This window comes from Balaenoptera musculus, chromosome 1 (genome assembly GCF_009873245.2).
Source record: "Balaenoptera musculus isolate JJ_BM4_2016_0621 chromosome 1, mBalMus1.pri.v3, whole genome shotgun sequence".
Classification (NCBI taxonomy): Eukaryota; Metazoa; Chordata; class Mammalia; order Artiodactyla; family Balaenopteridae; genus Balaenoptera; species Balaenoptera musculus.
This window is the reverse complement of record NC_045785.1, coordinates 75,759,520-75,774,962: the sequence shown is the minus strand read 5'-3', so window position 1 is coordinate 75,774,962 and position 15,443 is coordinate 75,759,520. Positions and strand designations below refer to the sequence as shown.

The following is a 15,443-nucleotide window of genomic DNA, read 5'->3' as shown; positions in this document are numbered from 1 at the left end:
ATTCAATTTTTTAGCTTTTTATTTCATACAGTGGTCCTAATAATAAAATAATGCATCTTACTCTAATAATATTTTTTATTTTCAGATACAGAAGTTGCAAGAAGCAGCTGAAATTGTGGAAAGCAGATGTGAAAATTTGCTACAAGAGAATAACCTAATAACAAAAAACAAAAATAAAAAATTAAAGAAGGTAAGTTTGACATTTTAAACAATAAAATAATGTTTTATGTATGTTTTGTATTTTATGAATTTTATATAAATTCTTTAATTTTGGTCATTTTCTTTAGTTTAGACCTAGAAATTATCTGTTCTCGATTTCTGTGGCAGTTTGTTTTCTAAGGACATGATGTTTCGTCCAGGCTTGAAATGTTTGTTTGTGTGAATGTTTTTTTTTACTTTTTCCTGAATATTTGGAAAATAACATAAATGTTTAATTTTTCTGATACAAGAGCTGACTTAAGTAGCAGAAAAAATGGTTATCACTGAGCTTCATGCAAAGTTGAATACCTTTCATTTTTAATCTTACCTTTTTATTCTGGTAGTAAATCTTTTGTGTAAAAAAGCAAAGTAAATATTCTCTGCTAAATGCTTTTATGGAAGAAAAATAACATTAAAAAACCCAACATCATTTCCTTTTTTTTTCACCCTGTTACAAAAGAATGAGGGGAAGTTCAGTGTTGGCAAGTTATGATATTTTTGTGACTTATTTTAAAGTTTTTAAATGAAACTGCATCCCTTTTTGGGTCTTTTCACGTTGTTTTGGTAAGGAAGCAGCAAAAGTTGTAGGACGTTGACTCCCCTGACTCCCGACTGGGGACATGATGGGATGTTACTGGTCAGTTCCAACTGAGTGTAATAGGTGACTGTCTCTGGGTCGTCCCCACATCTTGGAATTGAGAAGTCTGAGTGAGGCACCAATGTGAAGAAGAGGTCAGCTAGAGCAGAAAATGTGCTGGTTAAAAGAGATAAAGGTAGCCTATCAAACGTGCAACTTACTACTCAGAATTATCAATACTTTTCACCTATTTTTAGCAGAGCAGAGAAGAAATCATTTCATACCTCTTGATCAGTTTTTCTCATGAGACATACCAATGCAAATGTCTCCTCTTTTGTAGGCAGCACTCTAAATAAAAGTCTATTTAAAAAACCTTTTCAAGGGCTTCCCTGGTGGCGCAGTGGTTGAGAATCTGCCTGCCAATGCAGGGGGCATGGGTTCGAGCCCTGGTCTGGGAAGATCCCACATGCCGCGGAGCAACTGGGCCCGTGAGCCACAATTACTGAGCCTGCGCTTCTGGAGCCTGTGCTCTGCAACAAGAGAGGCTGCGATAGTGAGAGGCCCGCGCACCGCAATGAAGAGTGGCCCCCGCTTGCCACGACTAGAGAAAGCCCTCGCACAGAAACGAAGACCCAACACAGCCATAAATAAATAAATTACTTTAAAAAAATTAAAAAAAAAAAAAACCTATTCAAAAGGCCAATGGGGCAGGAGCCTGTGGTTTTCAAATACTGTGAGGTCATAATGTTTTCTTACTGGTATTAAACCAGACAAGCCATTATTATTATTTTTTTTAATGAAATGCTTCCTTTTTCTTTCCTACTGTTTTAAGTCTCCTGGCTTTCATGGGCTCTTAGATGTTTGGGGACCCAGAGGTAGGCTTTGTTCTACTTTTATCTTTTGTGATCAAGAATGCCAGATGTTGCACAGCAGCTCTGTGTGTTCCCTGTCTCAGGGAAAGAGTCTAGCTCTTGTTTTCCCTCCCTATGAACATCCTAAGTGCCCTATGTCTTGTTATTTTTTCTTAGTTAGCAGTACAAGCATTTTTTTAGGGCTGCTTCTTGTCACATCTCCACAAAAGTGCCACAGTGAGGAATTGCAGCAGCCAAAGAGATTACTATAGATACAGTTAGATTTGTTCTTAGTAACATAGTAACATTAATGATCAAATTATAGTCTACTGAGTACTGATGATATTAGCTATTTTGAATTTATATACAGTAAACCCACTGATTTGGACTAAGCTTAGCACAGCAAGGCTGCTCTAATTGAAATATCTGAGTTACCAGATCGAATGACAAAAAGTCTAAAGTTACTTTAGACTGATGGCTGGACAGCAGAAAACTACCATACCAGCTTCCTTAGTAATATCTATACTTGAATATAAATGACAGAATTCAAAAAAGTTTACTTTCCTAAGTAATTTAAACAGTCTCCCTGCAAGCTAATATTACCATATTCGTTTATTCAGCAAACTTTTTGGAAACTAATTGAAGTCCAGCCCACTTTGGAGTTATACATTCTTATTTAGCAGAGTCTAACTTAAAGTTTATTCTTATTTATTTGGTTGAATCTTTTTTAAAAAACTATTATACCTAAAACATTTACTATATTACAAGCATACCTAGTATTTAAGATAGTAAAAACGTTAATGCTGAATGTGTGATCTTGCACTTATTTCCCTAATGCTACAACTCAGATGAGAGGCCAGATGGAGTCTCATCTGAAGGAGTTAGAGCACGTCCGCGATTCCTTGACGGCGGCAGAACAGAGGCTTCACGAGTGTCAGGAGAGTCTGCAGCACCACAAGGGGAAATGTGCAGACCAAGCACACGCCGTTAGGGAGCTTCAGGGCCAGGTGTCCAGCCATCATTTTGATTTTTGCTAGATGTGTTAAATGCTTTGGAATAATTTCACCAGTTGAGGGCACTCATGTCAGGGGTTGATTATTTTACTGTCATCTAAATAAGTTGATAAAAGGTCAGTTTCATGCAAATACTATATTATTTTCAAGCTATTTTTTAAAAAATTGGTAATTAAAATTGCTAATTTAGTTTATTCATACAAATCTGTATTTAGACATTTGAGGACATAGTAATAGCATGAGCGAAGGAACAAAGCTATGTTTACATGTATATTTTTTGATGTTAGGATAAGGTAAATTATTGTAATTTACCTTACAAAAATTAGAATTTATTTCAATTAGAATTATGTACCAAGTTTATTTGTATTATTCTCAGTTATTTTTTTCAACATATACTTTTTTTACTCCATCAGAAGAGAGATCGTGGGTACCATGCAGCCATCTCCTAACTCAGTGCCTAACACATAGTAAACACTTAATAAATATTTTTTTTAATTAATTATTTTTCAAAGAAGCATGTCCAAAGGTGGTGGCAAGTCTTTTTCTTTATTTGCAGAATAATTTTAGGAAGGATTCCCTGTCTATCTTTCAAATGTAATCTGGATTTAATATTGAAATGCATCCTCTTTTTAAAAACAGGCAAACAAAACTTTTCTGAGTTTAAGTTCCTGAAAAGAGATCTGTCTAGGAAAATGTCAAATCACGTAGATAACCTAAATCACTAATTGAAATTATGAGAAAAATTCTTTTTTTTTTTTTTCAAAACTTCTTAAACTATTTAAATACAGCTTTTGAAGCAATGGGAAGAATATTCTGTCTCGGCATGGGCAGGTGTGTCTTTGGTTGATTTGCTTATCTATTTTATTTTGCTTCTCACAAATATGGTTTTTACTCAGAGTTACAACTTCACAGATATTCAATTATCAATCACTATCTGTAAGTGAAACAGAAAACTGTAAGAGTAACCCTAAGTATCCAACAATAGGAGATTACTGTTCAAAATCTTCACATTTACTTAATAAAATAAATATTCTTTTTCACTAAAACATTACTCAGAATGTTTTAATTGCCATCTTTCAGTAAAATTTTTCATAGATTTTCCGTGAGGCAACATAGTTTTTTAAAAATTAACCAGGAATTTAAGAACTTGTGTTTTAACAATGTAATATTTCTTGGTGTCTCTCTGTGTAGGAGTAATAATAATATTTATAGCTTCTTCTTTTTTATAATTGTTCTACTGATAAACTATATAGATTTCTTTGGAAGTTGATTATAAAGAAAATAACCAAGAAAACTTTTTTCTCCTTTAGGTTGTTGAAAATCATGATCTTCTGACAAAGCTTTCTCTGGAAGAGGAAAATTATCTTATTCAGTTGAAATGTGAAAACCTTAAACAGTAAGTATTAAATTGACTTAAAATTGGTGTTACCTTTTTTCTACACACTATAATTTTAAAATATATGTCTTCTGTAAAAAGAAAATTAGAGCAGATGGATGCAGAAAATAAAGAGCTTGAAAAGAAGCTGGCAAACCAAGAAGGATGTCTTAAGCATACCAATCTTGAGTTTAAAGAGAAATCTGCAGAATATAGAGCATTGGCCAGACAGCTGGAAGCTGCTTTAGAAGAAGGAAGACAAAAGGTACAGATGGCCTTTATTCAGAAACTTTTTAGTTTACCAAAGAGTCATCTTTTGAAACAGACAATATCTCATCTTGCCAAACCTACAGTTATTGTTTTTATCCTGATGACAGGGTGAAGGGAGCAATTACATTTTTGTTTTTTACCTGCTTTTCCCTTTTGGAGCTAAACAGATAGATTACTGGTCCAGAGTTACTTCACTAAATAAATGATGATGTGGCAGGGTAAAGGGCAGAGATGGAAAACACTTTAAAGAAGTCCCCCCTCTTTTTTTTTTAATGAAACCACAGCAAATATGCAAATTATTGAACCTTTTGGTTTTGATCAGGATTCAGTGAGCTATAAAGCTCAACTCCCTTTTCTTTTGGCAAATGTTGTTGTATAAATAAATACAGACAAGATTTAATTTCCGGTTAAATCCATCTGGATAGCATTTAATAACTATCTCACTGTCTGTCAAGCATTCTGCTAGTGCTTATGATGCAAAGATGAATAAGACCTGGCCTCAGCTCTCAGGACACTCACAGTCCAGTAGGGAGATAACATGTGAACAAACAAATGTCGTCCAGCAAGTAGGTGCTACAATGCGGGGAAGATACAAGGTACACGGAGGAGGTGTGGTTAGTTCAGTCTGGAGAGGAGGGGAAAATGATTCAGGAAGATCTCAAAGAAGAGGTAGATTTATCAAGTGATTTGAAAATGTAATCTTGAAAGGCACGAGGTGGGCTTTGGAATCCACAAGAAGTAGATTTGAATTCTGGCTCTGACACATTATACCCTGACCCAGGGCAAGCTACTTTCTAAACTTTAGTTTTTTAATTGATAAAATGGGGATGATGAATTTCCTCATAGGATTGAATGACACCAAAAGGAGATTGTCTATACCCTGATGACACTCAGAAGTATATCTCCGCCCCAGACTTTTCTCTATCCTGACATCTAAATTCATATATTCTGCTACTTATTTGACATCTCCACTTAACATAGGCATCTCAAACTTAACATGTCCAACACCAAATTTTGAATCTATCTCTCTAGACTCTCTTCCACCCATGGTCTTTCCCAAGCCTGTTAAAGGCAGTTCCACAAGGGTGAGATAACATCTGATATCCTTGAAATGTGGCTCTTAAATCGTAAGTGTCATATAGATATATTTTGATTTTTTTTTTTTTAACTCCAGGAAATCATTTTAAATTGACTTTGAAAGACATGTCATTGAATGAAAGCTAAGTAGTAAAATGTACTGCCAATGATAGAAGTGTAGTCCAGATTTCTCAGTGCCAACCTTTGGGAGGAAAATAAGAAGTGACTTTATCCTGGGTTCAGACTAAATGGACTTTGGAAATGCTAGGTGCTCTCAGATTCCTTCTCACAAGTGTTCAGTCCCCAGAGGTGTGTCTGCCCTCTCCTTTCTTTCCTGCTACAATGGAATATGGGGTTGTCTTTAGTTCCTGCCACATGAAGAGTGCCATCACTGCACTGTCACCATTGTCTACACTGCAGGATGTTGTAAAGGACACAGATACTTGTCCTGAGGACCCTTTCTCCCACAGCTTCAAATCCTGCTATCCTCACAATCACCCTTGGAATTTGTGCACAAGAAATCTTTGTAAATAACTTTATAATAACTTAGAACTTAGTCCATGGGAGTGAGATTAGAGGACAGTCCTTCCTGCTAGCTCCTTGCTCCTGAACTAGTCCCTGCCTCCACTGTCATTCTTATGGATCCAACCCAGCATTCCTGCAAATAGGCTCCCAAGTATCTGAATCCTTGGATGAACGTAGCTAAGCTAGACTTTCTGCTAAAATAAGCCATCAGAGAAATATGAAAACTCAAATTCAGACCATTTTCATTCAGTGAATGAATGAAAAACCAATCTCGTGTGTGTGTGTGTGTGTGTGTGTGTGTGTGTGTGGTGTAAATATCACCTACCCTGCCCCCAATTCTGTCCATCCAAGTCTATAATCAGCGTTGGTTGTGGACTTTATATGTCCCACCACCACTCCAGACACCATGGTAAATATAAATACTGTAAAACATGGCAATTGGTCTCAGCAGGTTATAGAAATATAGTATTGGGGAAAACCTACCAACGTCACAGAGCAGTGCAAATACGTATACCTCTTCCACTTCAAGCTAATTTTTCAGGTACTTAGCAAAGAGGAGAATACATGCTTACACTATGCGTTTCTCAAGATAGAACATCTTTAAACACTTTCTAATTAAATTGTCTAATATCCAAATAATACCTATTTGGAAAGAAGAGATACAGTATAACTATGTCAAGGCTTTAAATCATATCTTAAAGAAAGCACATTTAGTTTTTTAATTCTTTTAATTGAAATTACAGGTTTCTGAGGAAATAGAGAAAATGTCATCTAGAGAAAGGGCTTTACAAATTAAAATATTAGATCTGGAAACTGAGCTTAGAAAGAAAAATGAAGAACAAAATCAACTTGTTTGCAAAATGAACAGTGTAAGTATTAGTATGGCTTAATGTATTTTCATTAAAAATAAGTTGGCATTTAACATTCTTACCATGGAGTTTAGTTATAAACAATTAAAATACAAAGCGAGGGGAATCAAGGCTATTGCTTTACTGATAGTATTAAAAATAACAAATAATATAAATCATAAAAAATAAAAATGTCAGCATTTGGGCAAAGAATTATTATCCTGCATCCTTGGTAGCATCTATTACATTTCCCCCGAAGTCTCATCAGGCCCTTTCCCTGCATATTACTTTTACATGACAGATGCTTAATGAAAGTTACAGATATCGTTTACTTATTTTCTTTCTAATATGAATTTTTCAGTTTTTAAGATAAACACTATTATTATGAGTTAGATTTTGATATGTCTTAAATAATGCATATTATATTTGAGAAAGTTATAAGTTAGTGTTAAGTAAACATTTTATATCTGCATGTGAGGTGGATGCTTTGGTCCACTCAGCCATGAGATGAAAATACCAAATTGGCTGTGTTTAATTAGTCTTCTAATGTTTTTTCCTAACTATTCATGAAATAGTCAGATGGCACAACAAACTGTGAAAGCTGGGACTAGTTGTGACTGAATTACTTGAAAACTATCTACTTAACAGTGACACAGGAAATAATACTTTATTTTTTCCAGGAGCCAGACTCCATGAAAACTATTTTTTCATTCCCAAGCATCTAGATCATTGAAAACCTGAAATGTTCAAAAGTTAAATGAGTTTTGACGTGCAATATTTTAATTTTATTGCCATCAAAAGTTCCATGGCAATTTAATCAGAACAAAACATTTCTCATCTTTAATTTAGCACAGGCCTTCCCTTTATTTCAAAACTTTTTTTTCTTAACTCACTGTCAGACTTTCTGTTGTAAAATATGTGTGATATTCTTTGTGTAACTGAAACTTCTGAAAAAATAAAATAAGTATATTAAGATGAGGTGTGTTTGCTATAATATTCCCAGTACTTGGGAATATTAAAGCGGCTAAAATCAGTAGATTTAAGATCTGATGTTTTGTTAAACCTGATCATTTTTACAGTAGTAAAAAACTAGAATTCTAACCATAGATTTAGACCTTGCTGAAAAATGGGTTTATGAGTTCTCTCCCTTCCAGGGGGCAGTTTAGTTGGCAATTCAGTATTTGTTTTGTATACAAGCCTTAGCTCCATCTGAACTGTAAGCCCCCTGAGAGGCTGTCTCATAGTTAATTGTATGCTGGTGTCTTCTAGGGTGCCCTGCCCACAGTGGCAGGCCTCTACAGATTTTCTGCCCAGGTGCTCCGGGGGAGGGCGGAGTGCTTGCACAGACCCAAGGGTGACCCTCAGCAGCTTACCTCAGACCAAGAAGCCTGAAATGTCTTTGGGGTCTTATATATTATACTAAAATCCATGTACATTTTGCATTCTACCTTACAGTATGTGTGTTTGTATTAATATTTTTCCCTCCAAGTTGTTGAGTAAAATCGATGTTCCTCAAAGATTCACTAAATTCATTCTGTGACTTTGTGTAGCTCAGCCTAGCAAGTTGTTTCTTACCACCCACCACACTTCCCCTGGGGGCATCGCTCAGTTTCAGAAGGTATCGGGTGTCATTGAACACCTGATAGGAAGGATATAAAAGATTTTTCTTCTCAAGGTGCCTACATTTTAGTTGGAAGCTAGATGATATTTGCAGCCTGTCTATCTAAAGTATTTTCAGTGAACAGATCTCTTGGGAATTTATATGCAGCTGAATATTTTAAAAATACATTACATTTAAAATTTTTTCCTCAAAGAATACCTGATATTGAGTTCATTTTATTTTTTAAAAGATTCTAAAAATAAAGTATTCATATTATCAAAGCTAGAATTCTGTCAGTTTTTAAGATAGCAAAAGTCATTCTTTTAGGCAAAGAAAATGGCAAAAAGTAGTATTAAAATATGTCATGTTAAATGTAATAGAAATTAATTATGACAGTTTTAAGTAAAATCCATTTGAGTTAATCATGTTAAATATGTAATAGTTTGGGACTAAGTGAATGTGTATTACAACAAACTGTCACAGTAGAGGTCAACCATGTATGTGCTTTATTCTAGATTTTAAAGAAAAGTGAGCTCTAAGATAAGTTAATAATCAACACATCAGATATTAGGATTCTTTCTTTAAAAAAATTAAAAACCATGTATTCAATTATTGTGTATATAAATTTTATATTATGACTATCCTTTGATATGAATGTCATTATTAATTATCTTTATTTCTTTTTTTATTTAGAAAGCACAACATCAGGAAGTATGTTTGAAAGAAATACAACGTAGTCTTGAAAAGTCGGAGAATCAAAATGAGAGTATTAAGAATTATTTACAGTTTCTTAAAACTTCTTATGTAACAATGTTTGGATAAGTTGTTGGATTTATTTTCTATAAGCAATAGGTTTTTACTATGAGTCTAAAAAGTAATTAGGTAAAAATTAAATAAATATACTATCTGTTGCTATATTTTATGATTTATGGGTGGTACTATTAGGGTTTTTATCTAAAGATTTTTGAAACATAATTTATTATCCAATTGAAACTTTAAAACAAGATAAATGTTAGTATTCCCTTTTTGCTGGATAATCTTCACTTAGCTCTGGATTAATATCTATTTAATTTATTTTGGGTTTTGGAATATTTTACACACAGAAAAGAAGCCAGAATCATTCTTTGTGACTGTAGCAACCATTCAAGTGAATTTGTAATAAACCTAGGCCAATTATGAGCCAAATACATGATTTTAAATAATGTATATAATTGTTTTGCATGATGGTGCTGTATATTTGTATATTAATATAATAAAGGAAAATATTCTGGATATTATTTTTAATAATGATATAATTGCATAGTTTCTAAAGATACCAAATGTCTCAGTGTACTTAATATTGTTTCAAATATGCTGAGATGCCATTATAATTTCTGTGAGGTTTTAAATATAGAATTTTAAGTCATGGCTACTAAATGCCAACTGATGGTAACAGGTGAAAGTATGTTGGCATGCGTTGTTTCTTTATAAAGAATAGGCATTTAGGCTCTCCTATAAATTCATAGTCTCTTTTGTTCTTCATCTTATGTTAGTGATTGTCTGATATTATTAGTGTAGACATTCTGAAACCCCTGAGTTAAGTGAAAGATTAAAGGGGAATAACTTGTCCCACCCCTACCCATGGCCAACTCACATGGGATGATCAAAATAAACACTCTTAATCCCAGGAAGCTTTAGAATAAGGTGTTTGTTATTGGGATGACGTAGAAGAGCTACCAAGAACATGTTCTCTGTAATCTCCTACCCTATGTGTCAAGGCAGGATACTCTAAAAGGGGATGGATGTAATTGACAAGGGATCAAGTAGTCGTGACTCCTCTCAGAGAAAGGCTTGAGAGCTGTTTATTCAAAGAACACTCAGGTCTCAAAAGATTGTTCAAAGAGGCAAGTTGTGTACTACACAGTCCAGCCTATGAACAGAGCTCAGTCCCCCCAAGATGTTTTATCCATTTCTGACCAGAAATGGGGGCCTGCTTATCTCTGGTCCCCTCACTCCTAAGACTGCCATATCATCTGCAGGGGCTTACTTCCCTGTGACCCAACTGCTTCATAGTATTTTTCTTAAAATAGCAAAATATAGTAATTTCAGAAATTGGCCACATTTTTTTCCCAACAACTGCTAACAATATTAGAGTTGCCTTTTAATTTTAAATCATAGTACTTGTGGTACTAAAACACATGCTTGACCCTTGTGGTCCTTTCTTCATCTCCTAAGGCAAAGACAGCCTTAGGAAATACGTGAAAGAAAACTAAGGTTCTTGAGTATTTCCCACTAGACTGTGAATTCTTTAAGGGCAGAACTGTATCTTATTTATGATTCTGTTTCAGCCACCACATAATACCTGGTATATGGATACTCAGTTGATGTTTGTGAATAGGTAGATAGATGGGTGTTAAAAGAGGGAGGTATTCATATTCCTGTCTTAGATATGACAAAATGTAAGCATAGAGGGGTTAACTTCTGTGGCTGTGATATAAAACTCCTTGGGTTTTAAAGTTGGCATTTGAACTCAAGCCTTCTGACTCCAAAATTAAAGTTCTACGTACAATACTTCTTTCCTGTCGTAAGCAGTGACAGCGGTAGTAGCCCAGCAGCAGCATTGCTGTTATTAATATTGAGTACTAGTCTGTGCCAAAGTTCTGACCGTAGTACATGTATTAATTCACTTAATCTTTATGTCTGATGAGAAAGGTGCTATTAATTAGTTACTTTTCAGGAAACCAAAACACAGAAAAGTTAAGTAACTTGCACAAGGTCACACAGCTAGTAAGTAGCAGGCGTCCAGAGTCTCTGCTCTTAACTATGACCATACTACCTTCATGTATATTTCATAAATAAAGGTAATGGTTTCTTTTAACAGTCATGCATTGCTTCATCTATGAATACTTTCTCTTTTTTATATTTTTAATTTTTATCAAAGTAATTTGTGCATATGGCGTTTAAAAATTGGTCCCCACAATATTTCAGCTGGACTGTGGAAGGAAAAGACTTACTGCAAAGTCCCTAAGGTTAGTACTCAGATGCTAGTGACACAGAATAACAAAGGAAGTTTGCCGGAGCCAGGAGAACTGTAACAATCTCTGTGCTTAATGTTTCCATGTGAAACATTAAGCACAGACATTCTGCTCTCCTGGCGTGTGAACCAAACTCAGCGTCAGGGAGGTTCAGAGTCAGTCCCCTGGAGTCCCCACGTAGTGTTTGCTTCCAACTCCCCATCATCCCAGAAAGCCCTTGTTCCCACAGTACTAACAGGCTGGCAGGATCTTCTCTTTATCCTTGATACTCAGGGCCTCATGACTTTCTTAAGTTCTAAAAGTTTCCTTCCATTATTTATGTGATTATTACCTCTCCACATGTTCCTTTCCTCTTCCTTGATTTGTCTCCTGGATCTGACCTCCACGCAGCTTGCCTTTTCCCTCAGGGTATCTGTCACTGGGTTTCTTGTGAAGTATTTCTTCCACCTGATTTTTCTAACCACTTACATGGTTCTCAGGGGCAGTCATTCTCTTTTTCTGTTGGGTACTGAATTTCTAAATAAGAAGTCATGATTGATTTTTAGTTCCCGAAAGTGTTGGGGTTTTTTTTGTTTTTTTGTTTTTCAGCACTGTAATTCCATTCTATTTTCATTAAACTTCTCTTGTTTCTTCCATTGGTTCTGCTTCAGTAGGCATCTCCTGTTTCTGTTGTGTTGGCCATCTTTCTTTCCGAGAGCCGTAAGTGAGTTTTAACTTTCCTTGCCTGCTCATGGTTATGGTTCCCTCAGTACCTGCCAGCAGCCTGCCTTGCACATTTCTGGGGCACTATCAAACTAAGTGGTGAAAGGCATGATGGCTTCAATACTCATGGGCCTGAAACCTCTTACCCTCCGCTGTGGTGCTGTGAGCAGCCATTCTGCTCCCAGACTTTTTCAGTCACAAGTATCAGTGTTTTTCCAACTACCAGTAATGGAAGCACTTTACTCCACTGAAGAGTCTCCTTCTAGGTTTTCCGGGGTCAGCAAGTTTGTTGCAGAAACAAGTGAAGTTCATGTTGGAGGGGAACCACGGGCAGCATCTGAACCTGGAACAATGTGCAGCACTTTAAAGAATGAATTCAGTCTATATCTACTGGCCTGAGATTTGTGCATGATTTTTATTTTTAGGGTAAAAAAAGTCACAGCATTTTGTATTAGGTATGAGTCCCTTTTTGTAATCAAACAAGCATCTCTCCATTTGTGTATATAAGTTCGCATATGTTGGTATGGGCATGGAGGAAGGTGTAGAAAAGCCTACATGCCTTGGTAGGGGTGGAGGAAATAGTAGTAACTTTTCACTTATTCTGATGAGATTATATTTCAATTGTTTTTTCTAGTCAGATAATAATTTAAAGGTTGAAGGACAGGCATGATAGGTATAGAGTGGAAGTAGGTATAGAGTGGAAGAACAGTAGGCTTGGTGAGAGGTTATGGCCTGAGAATGAAATACTGGAATTTGATTTTCAGAGGTGGAGTAATTTAGGACAAGGAAAAAGTGGAGAGAATCCTGCTTGAGGAGGAGCTGGAGGTCACTGGAGTCCAGGATGTGGAGGAGCTGAGAAGCCTTGGGTGTGAAGCTTTCTGGGATGCGGAAGGCGTTGGGTAGAGCTGAAGGACAAGCATCCTGGTTAAATGTGAGTGGATGAGTAATGACTCCGGGGAGGAATGAAGCCTTGAAACTCTATCAGTGGTTTCTGATTGCATTTAGAATAAAATCCAGAGTCCTCAACATGACCCTCAAGGCCCTGCATGTCCTGGCCCTCACATTCATGGCCTCAAGGCCTTGTCCCCCTCCTCAACCTGTCAGACAACTCTCCTCACCCACTTGCCCAACTGCACTTGGTTTCCTTGAAAACTGAGTTCACTCTTTCCTTTTCTCATCCTGAAATGTTCTCTGTCACTCTTGGCCTGACTAAATCCTACTGATTCTCTCGTATACCTTCTTATTCTTTTCTTTCATAATTGACAATTATTTGTGTAATTATGTTTCATATTTGCCTCATTAGATTTTAACCCTTATGAGGATTTACTGTTCTGTAGCCTATAGCTAAAACAGTGCCTGGCACATAACAGGCACTCAAGTACGTATTTGTTGGATGGATAGATAGATGATGGGTTAGTGATATTGCCACTAGATCTGATCTTCAAAGTAGGGAGAGGAGATTTGCCTACTAAAGGGAAATTATATGGAGTCTGGGAGAATGAGTAGCTTTCATTTCTGAGGGCTGCAAGGGAAGCAGTTTCCTGGGTGAGGGGTCAGGTTTCTGTTCAGGCAGAGGTAGAGACTGAAGAAACGTAGGGTGTAGAGACCTTGTTTATAATCAGATATGCTTTCCAGAGGCCACAGTGGAAAATGGGAGGGAGCTGGTATTGGGAGTCGGGAAGGTATTCAGTAGAGTGGGTTCACTTATAGCTGTTTGCTTCAGATAATTTAACTGGAATTTCTCTCTTTTTTATCTTGTCTAATATGGGATTAATAAAAAATCCCATATGTTGTCTTCTTTTCTTTTGATGCTACTGAATTGGGAAGTTGATTAAATCCCAAGTGTAACTTAGTAGTTTTGATTTATTTAACATTACAACTAGTTGCAGTACTTTCAGATAACACACACATATGCAGATGCACACACAGACTTTTTTTTTTTTTACAAACATTTAAAAATAATATTTTCCTTGAAATTTATTTCCTTAAAATCTTGAAGGTTAGTCTTATTTTTAAAAATAACTTTAGTATCTTTCTTCTTTTCTTCTTATGTAGGCATAGTTTGGGGTGGGCACTGGAGGGAAGAACTGTTAGGAGCCCTTTATATCTAGTTTGTTAGTAGATGAAGTTAATATTGACAATTGATTATGGCTAAAACTATAAAAAGTAAACCTGTGATTAACTATCATACATTATTTGATTAGAAACATTTTAATTATATACTGTGAATGCTTTTGGCAAGCTCAAAGTTTATTTTTTGCAGCTTTTTTGTAAAATAGATATCTTTCCCTATCATTTAAAAAAAAGAACTAACTAAAGAAGACATCCAAACCCAAGGTGGTAAAGCATGTGTAAATGGTCCTTAAGAAAAAATAATGATTTCATTTTAATAATTAAACTTCTTGAATAATAAAATAATAAATCTTGAATGTTACCTGAATGTAATACTACCTAAAACTTTTTTTATTTTTAAAAGATTTGTTTTCACTTCTACAGATAAGCACACTTAATTACCTTAAAACTTTATAAATTTTCATTTCTATGCTAGAAGTCTATCTTGGCTTTTACTATTTTGAACTTATCTTACTTGAAAAATTCTATTTTAACCTTTCTGATAGTATCCATGAAGTTGAAAACTATCAGAAGTTGAAGCATCTTAAGAAACAGGAATTGTAATTTCAAGTGAGATGATTCACGCTAAAACTCCAAGCATAACACTTGAGGGTAAAACAGACGCAAAGATTTCTATACTTTCTTTTTCCTGCCCAACATATAGAGAGCTGTTACAAATGAATAAACTATAAAGGTCCATCAGATAAAATGGCCAAAGGATAAAAACAGACAACTCATAAAAGAAGAATTACTAATGACCAATAAACATGTTTACAGGATGTTCAGATTTATTAGTAAAGAAATGTAAATGAAAATTAATCTTTTTTCCCTACAATAATTTAAAAGAGGTAATCCTAGTATTGACAAGATAGAGTAAAATGAGAATGATCACACACTACCAAAAAACTTACTGTTCCATTACGTCTGGATACATCATAATATATTAATTATTGCTCCATTGTTGGATAGTTGTTTCCATGTTTCCGCAGTGAATATCATCATGTACAATTCGTTGCCTGCATCAAATTATGACTTTAAGATAAATGCCTAGATGTGAATTATTGTATCAAATGCCATGAGAAATTTCAAGGTTCTTGAAACACAGAATTGTTCATGCCATTTGCTACAATAATCTGCAATTTAGCCATTTATCCTGAAGTAACAATTAAATGCTGGCAGAACTACTGTTATGCCATTCCATTGCTTAGCCAGTGCCTGGCATCTAGTAAAAACAATTAAATCTTCTCATTCGACATTAAAATGAATATAAATTTGGTCAAG

At 35.3% G+C, this 15,443-nt stretch overlaps 1 protein-coding gene across 1 annotated transcript in view; it reads left to right on the top strand.

Moving 5' to 3' along the window:
* Positions 1–9,504, top strand: part of ODF2L (outer dense fiber of sperm tails 2 like) — a 35,560-nt gene extending 26,056 nt beyond the window's left edge. The window contains exons 12-17 of the mRNA XM_036836755.1: positions 86–190; positions 2,475–2,633; positions 3,950–4,035; positions 4,117–4,279; positions 6,630–6,755; positions 9,028–9,504. Coding sequence (XP_036692650.1) covers positions 86–190; positions 2,475–2,633; positions 3,950–4,035; positions 4,117–4,279; positions 6,630–6,755; positions 9,028–9,156 — 768 coding nt within the window. The 3' untranslated portion in view covers positions 9,157–9,504. The remainder of the gene's footprint in view (positions 1–85; positions 191–2,474; positions 2,634–3,949; positions 4,036–4,116; positions 4,280–6,629; positions 6,756–9,027) is intronic.
* Positions 9,505–15,443: the final 5,939 nt, after the last annotated feature.